At 48.3% G+C, this 24,094-nt stretch overlaps 2 protein-coding genes across 2 annotated transcripts in view; one reads left to right on the forward strand and one right to left on the reverse strand.

Annotated features, from left to right (window-relative positions):
* The window catches only part of LOC139745709 (uncharacterized), a 509,563-nt gene that overhangs the window by 257,287 nt on the left and 228,182 nt on the right, over positions 1-24,094 (reverse strand). The window contains exon 3 of the mRNA XM_071656155.1: positions 14,606-14,676. The gene's annotated coding sequence lies outside the window, so the exon portion shown is untranslated. The remainder of the gene's footprint in view (positions 1-14,605; positions 14,677-24,094) is intronic.
* Positions 1-24,094, forward strand: part of LOC139745708 (uncharacterized) — an 88,185-nt gene that overhangs the window by 55,315 nt on the left and 8,776 nt on the right. Inside the window, exons 2-8 of the mRNA XM_071656151.1 lie at positions 3,170-3,334; positions 5,745-5,868; positions 7,117-7,224; positions 11,621-11,805; positions 15,879-15,985; positions 18,780-18,844; positions 20,166-20,465. Of these exons, the coding sequence (XP_071512252.1) occupies positions 3,170-3,334; positions 5,745-5,868; positions 7,117-7,224; positions 11,621-11,805; positions 15,879-15,985; positions 18,780-18,844; positions 20,166-20,465 (1,054 nt within the window). The remainder of the gene's footprint in view (positions 1-3,169; positions 3,335-5,744; positions 5,869-7,116; positions 7,225-11,620; positions 11,806-15,878; positions 15,986-18,779; positions 18,845-20,165; positions 20,466-24,094) is intronic.

The following is a 24,094-nucleotide window of genomic DNA, read 5'->3' on the forward strand; positions in this document are numbered from 1 at the left end:
CCGCAAACCTACATTCACTGAGAACCAATCACTTTCCTCTCTTCCTACACGTACACATGCCTTACATCCTCGATAAAAACTTTTCACTGCTTCTAACAACTTTCCTCCCACACCATATATTCTTAATACCTTCCACAGAGCATCTCTATCAACTCTATCATATGCCTTCTCCAGATCCATAAATGCTACATACAAATCCATTTGCTTTTCTAAGTATTTCTCACATACATTCTTCAAAGCAAACACCTGATCCACACATCCTCTACCACTTCTGAAACCACACTGCTCTTCCCCAATCTGATGCTCTGTACATGCCTTCACCCTCTCAATCAATACCCTCCCATATAATTTACCAGGAATACTCAACAAACTTATACCTCTGTAATTTGAGCACTCACTCTTATCCCCTTTGCCTTTGTACAATGGCACTATGCACGCATTCCGCCAATCCTCAGGCACCTCACCATGAGTCATACATACATTAAATAACCTTACCAACCAGTCAACAATACAGTCACCCCCTTTTTTAGGGGTTAGTGAGAGGACAAGAGCAAGGGAAGGAGTAGCAATACTCCTGAAACAGGAGTTGTGGGAGTATGTGATAGAATGTAAGAAAGTAAATTCTCGATTAATATGGGTAAAACTGAAAGTTGATGGAGAGAGGTGGGTGATTATTGGTGCATATGCACCTGGGCATGAGAAGAAAGATCATGAGAGGCAAGTGTTTTGGGAGCAGCTGAATGAGTGTGTTAGTGGTTTTGATGCACGAGACCGGGTTATAGTGATGGGTGATTTGAATGCAAAGGTGAGTAATGTGGCAGTTGAGGGAATAAATGGTATACATGGGGTGTTCAGTGTTGTAAATGGAAATGGTGAAGAGCTTGTAGATTTATGTGCTGAAAAAGGACTGATGATTGGGAATACCTGGTTTAAAAAGCGAGATATACATAAGTATACTTATGTAAGTAGGAGAGATGGCCAGAGAGCGTTATTGGATTACGTGTTAATTGACAGGCGTGCGAAAGAGAGACTTTTGGATGTTAATGTGCTGAGAGGTGCAACTGGAGGGATGTCTGATCATTATCTTGTGGAGGCTAAGGTGAAGATTAGTATGGGTTTTCAGAAAAGAAGAGTGAATGTTGGGGTGAAGAAGGTGGTGAGAGTAAGTGAGCTTGGGAAGGAGACCTGTGTGAGGAAGTACCAGGAGAGACTGTGTACAGAATGGAAAAAGGTGAGAACAATGGAAGTAAGGGGAGTGGGGGAGGAATGGGATGTATTTAGGGAATCAGTGATGGATTGCGCAAAAGATGCTTGTGGCATGAGAAGAGTGGGAGGTGGGTTGTTTAGAAAGGGTAGTGAGTGGTGGGATGAAGAAGTAAGATTATTAGTGAAAGAGAAGAGAGAGGCATTTGGACGATTTTTGCAGGGAAAAAATGCAATTGAGTGGGAGAAGTATAAAAGAAAGAGACAGGAGGTCAAGAGAAAGGTGCAAGAGGTGAAAAAAAGGGCAAATGAGAGTTGGGGTGAGAGACTATCAGTAAATTTTAGGGAGAATAAAAAGATGTTCTGGAAGGAGGTAAATAAAGTGCGTAAGACAAGGGAGCAAATGGGAACTTCAGTGAAGGGCGCAAATGGGGAGGTGACAACAAGTAGTGGTGATGTGAGAAGGAGATGGAGTGAGTATTTTGAAGGTTTGTTAAATGTGTCTGATGACAGAGTGGCAGATATAGGGTGTTTTGGTCGAGGTGGTGTGCAAAGTGAGAGGGTTAGGGAAAATGATTTGGTAAACAGAGAAGAGGTAGTAAAAGCTTTGCGGAAGATGAAAGCCGGCAAGGCAGCAGGTTTGGATGGTATTGCAGTGGAATTTATTAAAATTTATTATATATATATATATATATATATATATATATATATATATATATATATATATATATATATATATATTTTCTCGCCTTCATTCGTTCGCATCGCCACCTCCTGCGTATGCGAGGAAGCGCCCGGAACAGACGAAGAAAGGCCACACCCACTCACGGACGTGAGTTATGCATCAAAACCACATCTCCATGTCCACATCCAGGCCCCACAGAACTATCCATAGTCTACTGCAGACGTTTCACATGTCCTGATTCAGTCCATTGACGGCCCGTTGACCCCAGTATACCACATCGTGTACGCCTTTCACCCTCCTGCATGTTCAGGCCTCGATGACAAAATCTTTTTCACTCCATCCTTCCACCTCCAATTTGGTCTCCCACTTCTCCTTGTTCCCTCCACCTCTGACACATATGTCCTCTTGGTCAATCTTTCCTCACTCATGCTCTCCATGTGACCAAACCATTTCAATACACCCTCTTCTGCTCTCTCAACCACACTCTTTTTATTACCACACATTTCTCTTACCCTTTCATTACTTACTCAATCAAACCACCTCACACCACATATTGTCCTCAAACATCTCATCTCCCATACATGCACCCTTCTCCGCACAACCATATCTATAGCCAATGCCTCCTCTCAACCAATGTCCTTCAGACATTCCAATATTTGCTCTCTGAGATAACATTTTCTCCTTCCACACATTCTTCATCGCTCCCAGAACGTTCGCCCCCTTCCCCACCCTATGACTCACTTTCGCTTCGATTGTTCCGTACGCTGCCCAGTACACTCCCACTTATCGAAAACACTTCACTTCCTCTAATTTTTCTCCATTTAGTCATACATCCCAACTAACTTGTCCCTCATCCCTGCTGGACCTAAAAATCTTGCGTTCATTGACATTTTCTCTGAACTTTCTCCTTTCATACACTTTTATCCCCCTTTGCCTTACCAACCAGTCAACAAAAGTCACCCCCTTTCTTAATAAATTCATCTGTAATACCATCCAAACCCGCCGCCTTGCCGGATTTCATCTTTTACAAGGCTTTCACCACCTCTTCTCTCTTCACCAAACCTCCCTCCATGACTCTCTCACTTTTCACACCATCCCGACCAGAACACCTACCTCTGTCACTCTACCATCCAACTTTCCATGGTTTACCCCAGACGTTTCACATGCCCTGGTTCATTCCAACTTTCCATGGTTTACCCCAGACGTTTCACATGCCCTGGTTCATTCCAAAGGACAAAATCTCTCGATCAATGTCTAACTCCATCTCCTTCCTCCCGTCAGGCGATGAGATACTGGGTTATATGGACGGCGCTAGTGGCGCTCTCAGCTCCGGCGACGGCCCTGGCGGCGTGCGGGGGAACCTTCACCGCCCCGACAGGCACCATCAGGAGTCCCAGATTCCCCAAGTGGTACCCCTCCAACCAGACGTGCGTCTACACCGTGCTGGTGAGAGTGGCGCCTCTGGCTATACAGAGACGAGTGGATCAAAGCAATGTGTGTCCCACCCCTCCCCCGTGCTGAGAGAGAGAGAGAGAGAGAGAGAGAGAGAGAGAGAGAGAGAGAGAGAGAGAGAGAGAGAGAGAGAGAGAGAGAGAGAGAGCACAGTAAAATCCTTGTCATCCTCTCCTCACCAACCCTTCGTGCTGGGAAAAGACAGAGGTTTAAGCGTCTCAGATACACTGATTTCCCCACATTGATCTCATCTGTTTATTTACCATTTCATTATCCTTCTTGAATCATCTGCCAGCCGGCTGTTGAGCCGGAGGGAGCGGTGGGTAGGGAGGCGCTCTCTGCTGTATCATCCCGCCACTCTCTCGCCCTACAAACCTGAATATCACGATACAATTACTGTCCTCCAGCAGATAACCTGGTCATAGACCATCAGGTCTTGTGTTATCTGTCCTTCCCATGTACTGTCCTCCAGCAGATAACCTGGTCATAGACCATCAGGTCTTGTGTTATCTGTCCTTCCCATGTACTGTCCTCCAGCAGATAACCTGGTCATAGACCATCAGGTCTTGTGTTATCTGTCCTTCCCATGTACTGTCCTCCAGCAGATAACCTTGGCATAGACCATCAGGTTTTGTGTTATCTGTCCTTCCCATGTACTGTCCTCCAGCAGATAACCTGGTCATAGACCATCAGGTCTTGTGTTATCTGTCCTTCCCATGTACTGTCCTCCAGCAGATAACCTTGGCATAGACCATCAGGTCTTGTGTTATCTGTCCTTCCCATGTACTGTCCTCCAGCAGATAACCTGGTCATAGACCATCAGGTCTTGTGTTATCTGTCCTTCCCATGTACTGTCCTCCAGCAGATAACCTGGTCATAGACCATCAGGTCTTGTCTTATCTGTCCTTCCCATGTATACTGTCCTCCAGCAGATAACCTGGTCATAGACCATCAGGTCTTGTGTTATCTGTCCTTCCCATGTACTGTCCTCCAGCAGATAACCTGGTCATAGACCATCAGGTCTTGTGTTATCTGTCCTTCCCATGTACTGTCCTCCAGCAGATAACCTGGTCATAGACCATCAGGTCTTGTCTTATCTGTCCTTCCCATGTATACTGTCCTCCAGCAGATAACCTGGTCATAGACCATCAGGTCTTGTGTTATCTGTCCTTCCCATGTACTGTCCTCCAGCAGATAACCTGGTCATAGACCATCAGGTCTTGTGTTATCTGTCCTTCCCATGTACTGTCCTCCAGCAGATAACCTGGTCATAGACCATCAGGTCTTGTCTTATCTGTCCTTCCCATGTATACTGTCCTCCAGCAGATAACCTGGTCATAGACCATCAGGTCTTGTGTTATCTGTCCTTCCCATGTACTGTCCTCCAGCAGATAACCTGGTTATAGACCATCAGGTCTTGTGTTATCTGTCCTTCCCATGTACTGTCCTCCAGCAGATAACCTGGTCATAGACCATCAGGTCTTGTGTTATCTGTCCTTCCCATGTACTGTCCTCCAGCAGATAACCTGGTCATAGACCATCAGGTCTTGTGTTATCTGTCCTTCCCATGTATACTGTCCTCCAGCAGATAACCTGGTCATAGACCATCAGGTCTTGTGTTATCTGTCCTTCCCATGTACTGTCCTCCAGCAGATAACCTGGTCATAGACCATCAGGTCTTGTGTTATCTGTCCTTCCCATGTACTGTCCTCCAGCAGATAACCTGGTCATAGACCATCAGGTCTTGTCTTATCTGTCCTTCCCATGTGTACTGTCCTCCAGCAGATAACCTGGTCATAGACCATCAGGTCTTGTGTTATCTGTCCTTCCCATGTACTGTCCTCCAGCAGATAACCTGGTTATAGACCATCAGGTCTTGTGTTATCTGTCCTTCCCATGTACTGTCCTCCAGCAGATAACCTGGTCATAGACCATCAGGTCTTGTGTTATCTGTCCTTCCCATGTACTGTCCTCCAGCAGATAACCTGGTCATAGACCATCAGGTCTTGTGTTATCTGTCCTTCCCATGTATACTGTCCTCCAGCAGATAACCTGGTCATAGACCATCAGGTCTTGTGTTATCTGTCCTTCCCATGTACTGTCCTCCAGCAGATAACCTGGTCATAGACCATCAGGTCTTGTGTTATCTGTCCTTCCCATGTATACTGTCCTCCAGCAGATAACCTGGTCACAGACCATCAGGTCTTGTGTCATCTGTCCTTCCCATGTACTGTCCTCCAGCAGATAACCTGGTCATAGACCATCAGGTCTTGTGTTATCTGTCCTTCCCATGTACTCCCCCCACACAGTAATTTTATCAACTCACCCCAAATGTCCTCACCTCCCTCCCATCCCCATCTCTGCCTACCACACCTCACCAAGGGGGTCTGTCTCCCCAACGCAGGCCAGCCCAGACGCCCGGGTGAAATTCTGGTGCAAGAGATCCATTCTGCAGGCCTCTCTGGGGTGTACTAAGGACTACATCAAAGTCAATGGCATCTATACCTGCGGGAGAAACAGATTCTCAGGTACGTTTCTAAAGTCCATTTTTCCTATCTCTAAACCACCTTGTCTAGCCATGAATACATACATATCCGTAGCCATATCATGCATAATCCAAGTATTATTAATGTGCTTTTGTTAAGTATACATTTATCAATAAAAGCTTGGAGAATGATCGCACCGAGATGATAATCATCATACGTTTGGCAGGCACCTCGCTCCTGCGGATGGAAGACTTGCCGACGCGAGGCAACGTGAGAGTTATGCCTTCACTGATCGACTCAAAAAATTGTCGAACCTCAAATTCCGTTGTCTGTTTATTTCAATGTCTATCTTGTCTCCCCCCTCCCCAGTATTTTCATCTTTTCCTTGTTTACCTCCAGCGTCTACTTCTGTCTACTCTTGTTTATTCTGACTTTCTTTAACGGTGTCTTTTACCCAACGCTGCCTCTCCCTCTCTTGTTTACCCTACAGTTTACTCTTGTTTACCTAGTATCCCTTACTTTCGGTTTACCCACAGATCTTACCTTCGTCTAGTCGTGTGTTTACATGAGGCAGCCACAACCTGGTACAGTGAGAGGGGAGGTTAACTCAATCCCGAGAAATGTGGGGTGAGAGGGAATTCTCCTTCTTCCTCCCCAGATATGACCGGGAAGAGGGAAAACTCTACCTCCCCCAGATATGTACTCTCCCCAGATATGTACTCTCCCCAGATATGTACTCTCCCTAGATATGTACTCTCCCCAGATATGTACTCTCCCCAGATATGTACTCTCCCTAGATATGTACTCTCCCCAGATATGTACTCTCCCCAGATATGTACTCTCCCTAGATATGTACTCTCCCCAGATATGTACTCTCCCCCAGATATGTATTCTCCCCAGATATGTACTCTCCCCAGATATGTACTCTCCCCAGATATGTACTCTCCCCAGATATGTACTCTCCCTAGATATGTACTCTCCCCAGATATGTACTCTCCCCAGATATGTACTCTCCCTAGATATGTACTCTCCCCAGATATGTACTCTCCCCAGATATGTACTTTCCCTAGATATGTACTCTCCCCAGATATGTACTCTCTCCAGATATGTACTCTCCCCCAGATATGTTCAGAAAGAGGAAAATCTCCCTCCCCTAGATATGTACTCTCCCCAAATATGTACTCTCCCTAGATATGTACTCTCCCTAGATATGTACTCTCCCCAGATATGTACTCTCCCCCAGATATTTAAGGGATGAGGCGACTATAAAGTGTTTCCCCGCACCCCCAGGTATGTACGGCCAGGGGAGCCTGACGATTGAGTTCGTGAGCGACGCCTTCACGAACAGAAAGGGTTTCTTGTGTTACTACGAGCGGGTCACGGGGGGCGAATATGTCGGTAAGTGAGAGAGAGAGAGAGAGAGAGAGAGAGAGAGAGAGAGAGAGAGAGAGAGAGAGAGAGAGAGTAAAAGATCAGCAAGTCTCTTCACGAATGAAAGAATAATGGTACAGGGCACAGAGCGGGTGTAGTGAAGAATTTCAGTCAACATATGACCCCCTGACATACAAGATCATCTAATTCTCCAAACAGGATGTATGTAGTAGAGCAATCATATGACCCCCTGACATACAAGATCATCTAATTTTCCAAACAGGATGGGTGTAGTAGAGCAATCATATGACCCCCTGACATACAAGATCATCTAATTTTCCAAACAGGATGAGTGTAGTAAAGCAATCATATGACCCCCTGACATACAAGATCATCTAATTTTCCAAACAGGACGGGTGTAGTAGAGCAATCATATGACCCCCTGACATACAAGATCATCTAATTCTCCAAACAGGATGGATGTAGTAGAGCAATCATATGACCCCCTGACATACAAGATCATCTAATTCTCCAAACAGGATGGGTGTAGTAGAGCAATCATATGACCCCCTGACATACAAGATCATCTAATTCTCCCATGCTCACTCACTCATTAATTGTCCTGACTTACCATAACAAGCCACAGATGGCGCTTTATGCTTCCGACACAAACCCTCTTTCATAGCCCTATCACATGTTGTCATGTTCAAAGCATTTGCAGGCGATAGACTGGTTAGCACAGGTCATTTTCAACGCATGGCAGACGATAGACTGGTCAGTATTGGTCATGTTCAACGCATGGCAGACGATAGACTGGATAGCACAGGTCATGTTCAACGCATGGCAGACGATAGACTGGATAGCACAGGTCATGTTCAACGCATGGCAGACGATAGACTGGCCAGTATTGGTCCTGTTCAACGCATGGCAGACGATAGACTGGTCAGTATTGGTCATGTTCAACGCATGGAAGACGATAGACTGGTCAGTATTGGTCCTGTTCAACGCATGGAAGACGATAGACTGGTCAGTATTGGTCATGTTCAACGCATGGAAGACGATAGAATGGCCAGTATTGGTCATGTTCAACGCATGGAAGACGATAGACTGGCCAGTACTGGTCCTGTTCAACGCATGAAGACGATAGACTGGCCAGAATTGGTCATGTTCAATGCATGGCAGACGATAGACTGGCCAGAATTGGTCATGTTCAACGCATGGAAGACGATAGACTGGCCAGTACTGGTTCTGTTCAACGCATGGAAGACGATAGACTGGTCAGTATTGGTCATGTTCAACGCATGGAAGACGATAGACTGGTCAGTATTGGTCCTGTTCAACGCATGGAAGACGATAGACTGACCAGTATTGGTCATGTTCAACGCATGGCAGACGATAGACTGGCCAGAATTGGTCATGTTCAACGCATGGCAGACGATAGACTGGCCAGAATTGGTCATGTTCAACGCATGGCAGACGATAGTGGTCAGTATTGGTCATGTTCAACGCATGGAAGACGATAGACTGGCCAGTACTGGTCCTGTTCAACGCATGGAAGACGATAGACTGGCCAGTACTGGTCATGTTCAACGCATGGAAGACGATAGACTGGTTAGCACAGGTCATGTTCAACGCATGACAGACGATAGTGGTCAGTATTGGTATGTTCAACGCATGGAAGACGATAGACTGGATAGCACAGGTCATGTTCAACGCATGGCAGACGATAGACTGGCCAGTATTGGTCATGTTCAACGCATGGAAGACGATAGACTGGCCAGTATTGGTCCTGTTCAACGCATGGCAGACGATAGACTGGCCAGAATTGGTCATGTTCAACGCATGGCAGACGACAGACTGGCCCGAATTGGTCATGTTCAACGCATGGAAGACGATAGGCTGGTCAGTATTGGTCATGTTCAACGCATGGAAGACGACAGACTGGCCAGAATTGGTCATGTTCAACGCATGGAAGACGATAGACTGGCCAGTACTGGTCATGTTCAACGCATGGAAGACGATAGACTGACCAGTATTGGTCATGTTCAACGCATGGCAGACGATAGACTGGCCAGAATTGGTCATGTTCAACGCATGGAAGACGATAGACTGGCCAGTATTGGTCATGTTCAACGCATGGCAGACGATAGACTGGCCAGAATTGGTCATGTTCAACGCATGGAAGACGATAGACTGGCCAGTATTGGTCATGTTCAACGCATGGCAGACGATAGACTGGTCAGAATTGGTCATGTTCAACGCATGGAAGACGACAGACTGGCCAGAATTGGTCATGTTCAACGCATGGAAGACGATAGACTGGCCAGAATTGGTCATGTTCAACGCATGGAAGACGATAGACTGGCCAGAATTGGTCATGTTCAACGCATGGAAGACGATAGACTGGCCAGTATTGGTCATGTTCAACGCATGGAAGACGATAGACTGGCCAGTATTGGTCATGTTCAACGCATGGAAGACGATAGACTGGCCAGTATTGGTCATGTTCAACGCATGGAAGACGATAGACTGGCCAGTATTGGTCATGTTCAACGCATGGAAGACGATAGACTGGCCAGTACTGGTCATGTTCAACGCATGGAAGACGATAGACTGGTCAGTATTGGTCATGTTCAACGCATGGAAGACGATAGACTGGCCAGTATTGGTCATGTTCAACGCATGGAAGACGATAGACTGGTCAGTACTGGTCATGTTCAACGCATGGAAGACGATAGACTGGCCAGTACTGGTCATGTTCAACGCATGGCAGACGATAGACTGGCCAGTACTGGTCATGTTCAACGCATGGCAGACGATAGACTGGCCAGTATTGGTCATGTTCAACGCATGGCAGACGATAGACTGGCCAGTACTGGTCATGTTCAACGCATGGCAGACGATAGACTGGCCAGAATTGGTCATGTTCAACGCATGGAAGACGATAGACTGGTCAGTATTGGTCATGTTCAACGCATGGCAGACGATAGACTGGTCAGTATTGGTCATGTTCAACGCATGGAAGACGACAGACTGGCCAGAATTGGTCATGTTCAACGCATGGAAGACGATAGACTGGCCAGTATTGGTCATGTTCAACGCATGGCAGACGATAGACTGGTCAGTATTGGTCATGTTCAACGCATGGAAGACGACAGACTGGCCAGAATTGGTCATGTTCAACGCATGGAAGACGATAGACTGGCCAGTATTGGTCATGTTCAACGCATGGCAGACGATAGACTGGCCAGAATTGGTCATGTTCAACGCATGGCAGACGATAGACTGGCCAGTACTGGTCATGTTCAACGCATGGCAGACGATAGATTGTTTAAAAAGGATAGGGAGGGAGTGAGGGAGGGACGATAAAGGAAGGATAGGTGAAGTGACTAAGGATAGGCACGTTTGAGATGATTGTGTGAAGGGCAGTGACTCGGAGATAGGACGCAATGTGGGGACAGGACGCAATATGGGGACAGGACGCAATGTGGGGACAGGACGCAATATGGGGACAGGACGTAGTATGGGGACAGGACGCAATATGGGGACAGGACGTAGTATGGGGACAGGACGCAATGTGGGGACAGGACGCAATATGGGGATAGGACGCAATGTGGGGACAGGACGCAATATGGGGACAGGACGCAATATGGGGGCAGGACGCAATATGGGGACAGGACGTAGTATGGGGATAGGACACAATATGGGGACAGGACGCAATGTGGGGATAGGACGCAATGTGGGGACAGGACGCAATATGGGGACAGGACGCAATATGGGGACAGGACGTAGTATGGGGACAGGACGCAATGTGGGGACAGGACGCAATATGGGGATAGGACGCAATGTGGGGACAGGACGCAATATGGGGACAGGACGCAATGTGGGGATAGGACGCAACGTGGGGACAAGACGCAATGTGGGGATAGGAAGCAATGTGGGGACAGGACGCAATATGGGGACAGGACGCAATATGGGGACAAGACGCAATATGGGGACAGGACGCAATGTGGGGACAGGACGCAATATGGGGACAGGACGCAATATGGAGACAAGACGCAATATGTGGACAGGACGCAATATGGGGACAGGACGCAATATGGGGACAGGACGCAATATGGAGACAGGACGCAATACGGCCACAGGACGCAATATGGCCACAGGACGCAATATGGCCACAGGACGCAATATAGGGTATAGGACGCCATAAGGAAGCACTCTGTCATGTCTAAAGTAATACAAGTGTCATTCTGTCGTCTTATAAGTGCGTAAGTCTCACTTTACGGGGCTTGAGTACGCATGTGTATGTGTGTGTGTGTCTGTGTATGTGTGTGTGTGTGTGTGTGTAGATAGATACACAGATAGATAGAGGGAGAGGTAGACAACGAGAGATTCATCTCCATACCCAACCTCCGACCTCCAGCCCAGACGACGTCCACCACCACATCTGGGGAGCACAGCGAGGAAGGAGCCTCGTGCACCCAGCTCCTGACCGTGGCCACGGAGTGGAACACGGGATTGGTGGCGCGTTTCCACATCCCCGTCCACACCCCGGTCACTTCCTGGAGGCTGGACGTGAGGTTCAACCTTCCCGTCAACACATTCGAGGTGAGAGTATCCTCTTTTCCACTTGACCAGATACACTCCCGTCCACAGCCATCCTCTGGTGTTGACATATTGCCCTCTTCGACCTCTGTTGTGGGATGGGGACAGTAATTACCAGGTCCCTGTGGGATGGGGATAGTAATTACCAGGTCCCTGTGGGATGGGGGCAGTAATTACCAGGTCCCTGTGGGATGGGGATAGTAATTACCAGGTCCCTGTGGGATGGGGATAGTAATTACCAGGTCCCAGTGGGATGGGGGCAGTGATTTCAAGGTCCCTCTCTACCCTTTCTGAGCCATTTTTGAGTCCTGGCCATCAGTAAGACGCCACACACAAACACATACGAGTTACAGAAGGCTAATATGAAGTCTTACGTCCTGTAGTAAACAACCTTCAGCGACACCTACGTGGCGTTCAATGAACTTTCCAATTTCTGATTATGGCGTCTTCCCAGATCCCATTATTTTTGTTCAGAATTTTCTGCTCGTCTGTTTTATCTTGATGCCCAAATGCTTTACTTTACATTGGCCACGTTCTGAGGGTCAATTTAACGATCAACAACGGGTTATCTTGGCCAATTCCAAAGTCAACATCTGATACTGCGCCCAGGCACCACTCCTGCGTCGTCAGGAGATCTTGAAAAGTATCTGGTAGTTCGGTACAGGCCACGGACCAAGCCTTTTAGTAATAGTTATTCTGAAAACTCCTCCCCCAAAAAAACCTTGTCGGAATTCAAAACAAATGGCATTACCTGCCACACTCTACAATGCTGAAGATGTGAATTATCACGAAAGCGCTTGTAGTAAAGCAATCATATGACCCCCTGACATACAAGATCATCTAATTTTCCAAATAGGATGGGTGTAGTAGAGCAATCATATGACCCCTGACATACAAGATCATCTAATTTTCCAAATAGGATGGGTGTAGTAGAGCAATCATATGACCCCTGACATACAAGATCATCTAATTTTCCAAACAGGATGGGTGTAGTAGAGCAATCATATGACCCCTGACATACAAGATCATCTAATTTTCCAAATAGGATGGGTGTAGTAGAGCAATCATATGACCCCTGACATACAAGATCATCTAATTTTCCAAACAGGATGGGTGTAGTAGAGCAATCATATGACCCCTGACATACAAGATCATCTAATTTTCCAAATAGGATGGGTGTAGTAGAGCAATCATATGACCCCTGACATACAAGATCATCTAATTTTCCAAACAGGATGGGTGTAGTAGAGCAATCATATGACCCCCTGACATCTAATTTTCCAAACAGGATGGGTGTAGTAGAGCAATCATATGACCCCCTGACATACAAGATCATCTAATTTTCCAAACATGATGGGTGTAGTAGAGCAATCATATGACCCCCTGACATACAAGATCATCTAATTCTCCAAACAGGATGAATCCTTGTGGTTTACATTGGAATCCTCTTTATAGAGGATCTCAAAGCGTGGAAGTGAAGACAGCTTAGCCTCGTAGGGGAAAAGTTATATAATCATAAAGTTATTTATATGTTGGAGGGATTGGGGAAAGGGTGGGTGAACGAAACACAAGAGTAATAGAATGGAATTATAGATGCTGTGATCCAGATGGCATCGAAGTTAGAAGACTCGAGGTCGAGAACCCTAGCCATAATGTTGTCACTGGAGAACCCTAGCCATAATGTTGTCACTGGAGAACCCTAGCCATATTGTTGTCACTGGAGAACCCTAGCCATAATGTTGTCACTGGAGAACCCTAGCCATATTGTTGTCACTGGAGAACCCTAGCCATAATGTTGTCACTGGAGAACCCTAGCCATAATGTTGTCACTGGAGAACCCTAGCCATAATGTTGTCACTGGAGAACCCTAGCTATAATGTTGTCACTGGAGAACCCTAGGCATAATGTTGTCACTGGAGAACCCTAGCTATAATGTTGTCACTGGAGAACCCTAGCCATAATGTTGTCACTGGAGAACCCTAGCTATAATGTTGTCACTGGAGAACCCTAGCCATAATGTTGTCACTGGAGAACCCTAGCCATAATGTTGTCACTGGAGAACCCTAGGCATAATGTTGTCACTGGAGAACCCTAGCTATAATGTTGTCACTGGAGAACCCTAGCCATAATGTTGTCACTGGAGAACCCTAGCTATAATGTTGTCACTGGAGAACCCTAGCCATAATGTTGTCACTGGAGAACCCTAGCCATAATGTTGTCACTGGAGAACCCTAGCTATAATGTTGTCACTGGAGAACCCTAGCCATAATGTTGTCACTGGAGAACCCTAGGCATAATGTTGTCACTGGAGAACCCTAGCTATAATGTTGTTACAGGAGAACCCTAGCCATACTGTTGTCACTGGAGAACCCTAGCCATAATGTTGTCACTGGAGAACCCTAGCCATAATGTTGTCACTGGAGAACCCTAGCCATAATGTTGTCACTGGAGAACCCTAGCCATAATGTTGTCACTGGAGAACCCTAGGCATAATGTTGTCACTGGAGAACCCTAGCCATAATGTTGTCACTGAAGAACCCTAGCTATAATGTTGTCACTGGAGAACCCTAGGCATAATGTTGTCACTGGAGAACCCTAGCCATAATGTTGTCACTTCTTTTAGACCCTCTAAGCAACCAAACTGCTGGCAACACTGCCTCACCAGATCCATCGTTATGTCACTGGGCAATCTTACATCATACATCACAAACAGAGGATCCTATCCAATTGTCTCAGTCCACACACACACACACACACACACACAAGATGGATAAGATCCAGGTAACTCGAAAACCACACTGACCTTCTTTGGACGATGTTAAGTTCCCGTCCAGCAGACCTTATCATTGCACCTCCCCTCGCGTCATTAAAGCCCTGGAGAAAATGAAAGAGAGGTTGTGTGTTGTTAATGGTAAATAAAGGCTGTTTCAGGCAATTAGTATGTGGTCTTTGGCAGATCGAGGGTGGGCCGTTTTGTTATCTGTACCTCTCTCCCTACACCTCGAAGCTTTGGACTCTCTGCCCCTCTCATGTTTTTCCCAATAACTCTGACCTGACACATTGGAAAAGACAGTTTATTTTCACTTCCTCAAAAAATTTGAAAATACCTTCCCCTTGTCATTTCCTTTTCCGTTTCATAATCAATTCTATATTCCAATTAATGCCCGGCCTGGATGTGGACTTATATCAGTGAATGGAGCCGCCAACGTAAAAAAAAACAAAAAAAATCTAATGTTTAATGATGTTAGATATGAGGTAGCTTTGAGGTAACATGGTGAGGTTAATTTAATATTTCCGGAGGTTTAATTAGATCGTTTGGAAAGGACACGGTGAAACCAACCGTCTGTTATCTGTGACCTGAGACTTAAGGACTTCAGGTCAGCAATGGTCTATTTTCCCTGGGACAGTTGGCTCCCTCAACTCTTCAGCAAGCTTATGATGCCCTACTACCATTTTCGGTCGTGCCCGAACGTACTAGGGTCAGTTAGATTAACGGATTAATCATTCCATGATATATAGGATAATCCGTCGTCCAGAATTGATCAAACCCACGACAGGTTGACGCCAGAGAGGGTGCTGCTAAAGATTAGGTCAAATCCTCCCATCAAAGTCTTTGGAGTTCGTTTGGAGAAAAGTCAGGGGTACTTGGACATTTTCTCTGACGTTGGAGACTCCAGTCATGGACAAAAGTGCACATTAAGGCCGGGAAAAACAAGAGAGAAGGGCAAGTTATTAAGAATTTCGGAAGGAGTGAAAAAATATGTCTTTTCAAATGTGTCAGGTCATACTTATTGGGAAAGATATGAGAAGGCAAAGAGTTCCAAAGCTTCGAGGTGTAGGGAGAGATACAGTTATCAAAACGGCCCACCCTTGAGTTGCCGACGGCCACACAGCAATCATATGACCCAGCAGCTTGCCGTGTATTGCGTGGGTCAACTAGCTATCGTATACAACATGCCAACACATATGTATACAGATATACAACATACCTATACATACACTAACATACTAAGGGCACTAAACACACATGTACACAGGTATGCCCAAGAGGGAAATCATATCATATTTTCTTTCAGCAATGGACGGGGATGACGACAGAACACAGCAAGACCTGGTACTCTGTGTCCAAAGACAATGATCCTCACGGAGCTGGAAGCATGCTATCCTTCGACTTCCTTTACAGGTAAGAGGGCATGCTTAACTATCTAACTTTCTAACTCCCAAACTACCCATCTATTAACAGCCCTTTGGAAGAATGAAAAAAAAAAAAAGTATTGTAACTCATTCGATGTTAAGTGTTCGTCCTCTGGTTTCTATCCGTTACCACCAAAAGGTTATCCTTAAAGCACTTAGTAAGAGCGATACTGGCAACACATGCATCAGATCACCTCTTGAGAGTAAATGTGAATAAGAACAAGGTTGTTAGGTACAGTAGGGTTGAGGGACAAGTCAATTGGGAGGCAAGTTTGAATGGAGAAAAACTGGAGGAAGTGAAGTGTTTTAGATATCTGGGAGTGGATTTGGCAGCGGATGGAACCATGGAAGCGGAAGTGGATCATAGGGTGGGGGAGGGGGCGAAGGTTCTGGGAGCATTGAATAATGTGTGGAAGGCGAGAACGTTATCTCGGAGAGCAAAGATGGGTATGTTTGAAGGAATAGTGGTTCCAACAATGTTATATGGTTGCGAGGCGTGAGCTATAGACAGGGTTGTGCGGAGGAGGGTGGATGTGTTGGAAATGAGATGTTTGAGGACAATATGTGGTATAAGGTGGTTTGATCGAGTAAGTAATGAAAGGGTGAGAGAGATGTGTGGTAATAAAAAGAGCGTGGTTGAGCAGAAGATGGTGTGTTAAAATGGTTTGGACACAGAGAGAATGAGTGAGGAAAGATTGACAGAGAGGAAAAAGATTTTGAGCGATCGGTGGCCTGAACATTCAGGAGGGTGAAAGGCGTACAAGGAATAGAATGAACTGGAAGGGTGTGGTATACCGGGGTCGACGTTCTGTCAATGAATTGAACCAGGGCATGTGAAGCGTCTGGGGTAAATCATGGAAAATTTTGTGGGGCCTGGATGTGGAAAGGGAGCTGTGGTTTCGGTGCATTATTGCATGACAGCTAGAGACTGAGTGTGAACAAATGGGGCCTTTGTTGTCTTTTCCGGGCGCTACCTCGCTGGAGGGGGTGCTGTTTCCTGTGTGGCGGGATGGCGACGGAAATGGATGAAAGCATCAAGTGTGAATATGTATATATGGATATATGTATATGTCTGTATATGTATAAGGAGGTATACGATGAAATGTATATGTATGTATATGTGCGTGTGCGGGCGTTTATGTATATACATTTGTTTATGGGTGGGTTGGGCCATTCCTCATCTGTTTCCTTGCGCTACCTCGCTGACGCGGGAGACGGCGAATAAGTATAATAAATGAATAAATTATATATATATATATATATATATATATATATATATATATATATATATATATATATATATATATATATTTTTTTTTTTTTTTTTTTTTTTTTTTTTTTTTGCTTTGTCGCTGTCTCCCGCGTTTGCGAGGTAGCGCAAGGAAACAGACGAAAGAAATGACCCAACCCACCCCCATACACATGTATATACATACGTCCACACACGCAAATATACATACCTACACAGCTTTCCATGGTTTACCCCAGACGCTTCACATGCCCTGATTCAATCCACTAACAGCACGTCAACCCCGGTATACCACATCGATCCAATTCACTCTATTCCTTGCCCTCCTTTCACCCTCCTGCATGTTCAGGCCCCGATCACACAAAATCTTTTTCACTCCATCTTTCCACCTCCAATTTGGTCTCCCACTTCTCGTTCCCTCCACCTCCGACACATATATCCTCTTGGTCAATCTTTCCTCACTCATTCTCTCCATGTGCCCAAACCATTTCAAAACACCCTCTTCTGCTCTCTCAACCACGCTCTTTTTATTTCCACACATCTCTCTTACCCTTACGTTACTTACTCGATCAAACCACCTCACACCACACATTGTCCTCAAACATCTCATTTCCAGCACATCCATCCTCCTGCGCACAACTCTATCCATAGCCCACGCCTCGCAACCATACAACATTGTTGGAACCACTATTCCTTCAAACATACCCATTTTTGCTTTCCGAGATAATGTTCTCGACTTCCACACATTCTTCAAGGCTCCCAGAATTTTCGCCCCCTCCCCCACCCTATGATCCACTTCCGCTTCCATGGTTCCATCCGCTGCCAGATCCACTCCCAGATATCTAAAACACTTTACTTCCTCCAGTTTTTCTCCATTCAAACTTACCTCCCAATTGACTTGACCCCCAACCCTACTGTACCTAATAACCTTGCTCTTATTCACATTTACTCTTAACTTTCTTCTTTCACACACTTTACCAAACTCAGTCACCAGCTTCTGCAGTTTCTCACATGAATCAGCCACCAGCGCTGTATCATCAGCGAACAACAACTGACTCACTTCCCAAGCACTCTCATCCCCAACAGACTTCATACTTGCCCCTCTTTCCAAAACTCTTGCATTCACCTCCCTAACAACCCCATCCATAAACAAATTAAACAACCATGGAGACATCACACACCCCTGCCGCAAACCTACATTCACTGAGAACCAATTACTTTCCTCTCTTCCTACACGTACACATGCCTTACATCCTCGATAAAAACTTTTCACTGCTTCTAACAACTTGCCTCCCACACCATATATTCTTAATACCTTCCATAGAGCATCTCTATCAACTCTATCATATGCCTTCTCCAGATCCATAAATGCTACATACAAATATTATATATATATATATATATATATATATATATATATATATATATATATATATATATATATATATATATATATAGCGTTGACGAGATGGCTGCCCCACCCGTATCATGGCTAAGGTGTTAGTCTCAGTTCAAGTGGAATCTCTCCTCACAGGTTCGATGTCAACACCAGGCCTTCCATCGCCAGCGTCAAGTTGAACGGTCAAGACGTGTGCACTGGTGAGGACCAACCCCTCGCTGTACCGCCTCCTGTACCGCACGACCACGGTCATGTATCTTCTGCTGTACCGCCTCCTGTAATGTCTCACGTCTCATGTAATGGACCGTCTCTTGTAGAGCAGACCGCCCTGTATTATCTCTCGTTCTGTAGGCCAACTTTTAGCCTCTCCTGTATTGCCATGCAAGTCTCCCTGTAACCTCACTGTAGTATCCCCTGTAGTGTATTCTGTAACGACAGTTCTATTGAGAGATCTTCTCTACTGTGTCTAATGAGAGTTCTTTATGTATTTGTTTATGTAGCGCGCACCACCTCCTGTAGTGGTTGACTGTAACGTTCTCCTGTATTGCCTGTTGTGCTCTCTGTACCGCATACAGAGCCTCCTGTAGCCTCCTTTGTTTAGCTGTACCTAATTCAGGGTCTCTTCTACAGTGGGCCATGTAGTCCATATGCCGTTCCTGTAGCGTTACTGTAGTGAAGGGCCTGCTGTATGTCAAGTCCTTCTGTAGCCTTTTGTAACACAGGACTTCCTGTAGCATGTAACCTCCTGTAGTGGCGGATCTCCTGTATTGTCTCTTGTAGCATCTCCTACAGTGCCGCCGGACCTTACAGCTGGACTCACTGTAGTTCAGTAGAGCGTGTTACAGGGATGATACAGTGGAAAATTGGTCCCCCAAATTGGCTCATGTGCCCCAAATTGGTCTAGGTCCCCCAAAATGCCCCAGGTCCCCCAAATTGGCTCAGGTCCCCCTAAATTGACCCAGGTCCCCTAAATTGGCCCAGGTCCCCCAAATTGGTCCAGGTCCCCCTAAAATGGCTCAGGTCCCCCTAAATTGACCCAGGTGCCCCAAATTGGCTCAGGTCCCCCAAATTGGCTCAGGTCCCCCTAAAATGGCTCAGGGCCCCCTAAAATGGCCCAGGTCCCCCTAAAATGGCCCAGGTCCCCTAAAATGGCCCAGGTCCCCCAAATTAGCTCAGGTCCCCCTAAAATGGCCCAGGTCCCTAAAATGACCCAGGTCCCCCTAAAATGGCCCAGGTCCCCAAAAATGGCCCAGATCCCCCGAAAATGGCTCAGGTCCCCCAAATTGGCTCAGGTCCCCCTAAAATGGCCCAGGTCCCTCTAAAATGGCCCAGGTCCCCCAAATTAGCTCAGGTCCCCCTAAAATGGCCCAGGTCCCCTAAAATGACCCAGGTCCCCCTAAAATGGCCCAGGTCCCCCCCTAAAATGAGGAGGAGGGGCGAGGCGAGTCTGTCCCCATCACAGAGAAAGAGCAGGTCATACCCAGATGGCCCCCGCCCATGTCTCTCTCATCATCCCCCCAGGATCGAACGAGGAAGGTACGACCACGACCACCCCAGGATCGAACGAGGGCACGACCACCACCACCCCAGGATCGAACGAGGGCACCACGACGACCCCACCTCCAGAGGGAGGCGGCTGCCCTGGCGCCCCCTACGACTACGACGAAGTCCTACACAAATCCCTCCTCTTCTACGAAGCCCAGCGCTCTGGTCACCTCCCCGCCTCCCACCGCGTCGCCTGGAGGAGACACTCGGCCACGGACGACGCCCTCGACGCCGACACGAACGTCAAGGTGGACCTCGAGGGCGGCTACTACGACGGTAAGGTCTCGACCTCACGCCCTGTGGGGAGATCACCAAGCGACTGGGGAGATAAGCGATGTTTGAGCGATAGGATAACTGGGGAGTCGTGGGGAGCTAATGGTCGACCACTTCATGTTCCAGTTGCTCCCCAGATTGTGTGGGTGTATGGGGTGAAGTGGCAGTGCCGAGGTGAAGTGGCGCTGCCGATGTGTATGGGGTGAAGTGGCAGTGCCGGGGTGAAGTGGCGCTGCCGATGTGTATGGGGTGAAGTGGCAGTGCCGGGGTGAAGTGGCGCTGCCGATGTGTATGGGGTGAAGTGGCAGTGCCGATGTGTATGGGGTGAAGTGGCACGTTCCGTTGGCAGTGCCGATGTGTATGGGGTGAAGTGGCAGTGCCGGGGTGAAGTGGTGCTGCCGATGTGTATGGGGTGATGTGGCAGTGCCGATGTGTATGGGGTGAAGTGGCACGTTCTGTTGGCAGAGCCGATGTGTATGGGGTGAAGTGGCAGTGCCGATGTATATGGGGTGAAGTGGCAGTGCCGATGTGTATGGGGTGAAGTGGCACGTTCGATGTGTATGGGGTGAAGTGGCACTGCCGATTTGTATGGGGTGAAGTGGCAGTGCCGATGTGTATGGGGTGAAGTGGCAGTGCCGATGTGTATGGGGTGAAGTGGCACGTTCTGTTGGCAGAGCCGATGTGTATGGGGTGAAGTGGCAGTACCGATGTATATGGGGTGAAGTGGCAGTGCCGATGTGTATGGGGTGAAGTGGCACGTTCGATGTGTATGGGGTGAAGTGGCACTGATGATTTGTATGGGGTGAAGTGGCAGTGCCGATGTGTATGTGGTGAAGTGGCAGTGCCAATGTATATGGGGTGAAGTGGCAGTACCGATGTGTATGGGGTGAAGTGGCACGTTCGATGTGTATGGGGTGAAGTGGCACTGCCGATTTGTATGGGGTGAAGTGGCAGTACCGATGTGTATGGGGTGAAGTGGCACGTTCGATGTGTATGGGGTGAAGTGGCAGTGCCGATGTGTATGGGGTGAAGTGGCAGTGCCGATGTATATGGGGTGAAGTGGCAGTGCCGATGTGTATGGGGTGAATTGGCAGTGCCGATGTGTATGGGGTGAAGTGGCAGTGCCGATGTGTATGGGGTGAAGTGGCAGTGCCGATGTGTATGGGGTGAAGTGGCAGTGCCGATGTATATGGGGTGAAGTGGCAGTGCCGATGTGTATGGGGTGAAGTGGCAGTGCCGATGTATATGGGGTGAAGTGGCAGTGCCGATGTATATGGGGTGAAGTGGCAGTGCCGATGTGTATGGGGTGAAGTGGCAGTGCCGATGTGTATGGGGTAAAGTGGCAGTGCCGATGTGTATGGGGTGAAGTGTGCCGATGTGTATGGGCGGGAGTGGCAATGTGTATGGGGTGAGGTGGACCCCCCTACGTCAGTAATGACCCCCCCTACGTCGTATGACCCCCCCCCTACGTCAGTGCTGACCCCCCTACGTCAGTACTGACCCCCCTACGTCGGTACTGACCCCCCTACGTCAGTACTGACCCCCCTACGTCGTACTGACCCCCCTACGTCGGTACTGATCCCCCCGACGTCGGTACTGACCCCCTCTACGTCGTACTGACCACCCCCACGTCGGTACTGAACCCCCCTACGTCGTACTGACCCCCCTACGTCAGTCTGACCCCCTACGTCGGTACTGACCCCCTACGTCGTACTGACCCCCTACGTCAGTACTGACTCCCCCTACGTCGGTACTGACCCCCCCTACGTCGGTACTGCCCCCCTACGTCGGTACTGACCCCCTACGTCGTACTGACCCCCGCTACGTCGTACTGACTCCCCCTACGTCGTACTGACCCCCCGTGTACGTCAGTACTGACCCCCCCTACGTCAGTACTGACCCCCCCTACGTCGGTACTGACCCCCCCTACGTCAGTACTGACCCCCCCCTACGTCGGTACTGACCCCCCCTACGTCAGTACTGACTCCCCCTACGTCAGTACTGACCCCCCCTACGTCAGTACTGACCCCCCCTACGTCGGTACTGACCCCCCCCCTACGTCAGTACTGACCCCCCCTACGTCAGTACTGACCCCCCCTACGTCAGTACTGACCCCCCTACGTCAGTACTGACTCCCCCCCTACGTCAGTACTGACCCCCCCTACGTCAGTACTGACCCCCCCCTACGTCAGTACTGACCCCCCCTACGTCGGTACTGACCCCCCCTACGTCAGTACTGACCCCCCCTACGTCAGTACTGACCCCCCCTACGTCAGTACTGACCCCCCCTACGTCAGTACTGACCCCCCCTACGTCAGTACTGACCCCCCCTACGTCAGTACTGACCCCCCCTACGTCAGTACTGACCCCCCTACGTCAGTACTGACCCCCCTCCTACGTCAGTACTGACCCCCCCTACGTCAGTACTGACCCCCCCTACGTCAGTACTGACCCCCCTACGTCAGTACTGACCCCCCCTACGTCAGTACTGACCCCCCCTACGTCAGTACTGACCCCCCCTACGTCAGTACTGACCCCCCCTACGTCAGTACTGACCCCCCTACGTCAGTACTGACCCCCCCTACGTCAGTACTGACCCCCCCTACGTCAGTACTGACCCCCCCTACGTCGGTACTGACCCCCCCCCACGGCAGTACTGACCCCCCCTACGTCAGTACTGACCCCCCCTACGGCAGTACTGACCCCCCCTACGTCAGTACTGACCCCCCTACGTCAGTACTGACCCCCCCTACGTCAGTACTGACCCCCCCTACGTCAGTACTGACCCCCCCTACGTCAGTACTGACCCCCCTACGTCAGTACTGACCCCCCTACGTCAGTACTGACCCCCCTACGTCAGTACTGACCCCCCCTACGTCAGTACTGACCCCCCCTACGTCAGTACTGACCCCCCCTACGTCAGTACTGACCCCCCCCTACGTCAGTACTGACTCCCCCTACGTCAGTACTGACCCCTCCTACGTCAGTACTGACCCCCCTACGTCAGTACTGACTCCCCCTACGTCGGTACTGACCCCCCCTACGTCAGTACTGACCCCCCTACGTCAGTACTGACTCCCCCTACGTCAGTACTGACCCCCCCTACGTCGGTACTGACCCCCCCTACGTCAGTATGCCTGCGTGGTCAGGGTGACCTGTCCACTAGTAAGGGATGACGCGACCTGACGAGTCTTGTGGTACACTGGAGGCAGAAGGAAGACTAGGACCGGAGATCACAGTGTTGTGTGGGAGTAGTGTTGTGTGGGAGTAGTGTTGTGTGGGAGTAGTGTTGTGTGGGAGCAGTGTTGTGTGGGAGTAGTGTTGCGTTACAGTAGTGCTGTGTGGGAGTAGTGTGGCGTGAGAGTAGTGTTGCGTTACAGTAGTGTTGTGTGGGAGTAGTGTTGCCTGGGATTAGTGTTGCGGGAGCAGTGTTGTGTGGGAGTAGTGTTGCCTGGGAGTAGTTGTATGGGAATAGTGTTGCGGGGAGCAGTGTTGTGTGGGAGTAGTGTTGCGTTACAGTAGTGTTGTGTGGGAGTAGTGTGGCGTGAGAGTAGTGTTGCGTTACAGTAGTGTTGTGTGGGAGTATTGTTGCCTGGGATTAGTGTTGTGTGGGAGTAGTGTTGCCTGGGAGT

Source organism: Panulirus ornatus, chromosome 62 (genome assembly GCF_036320965.1).
Source record: "Panulirus ornatus isolate Po-2019 chromosome 62, ASM3632096v1, whole genome shotgun sequence".
Taxonomy (NCBI): domain Eukaryota; kingdom Metazoa; phylum Arthropoda; class Malacostraca; order Decapoda; family Palinuridae; genus Panulirus; species Panulirus ornatus.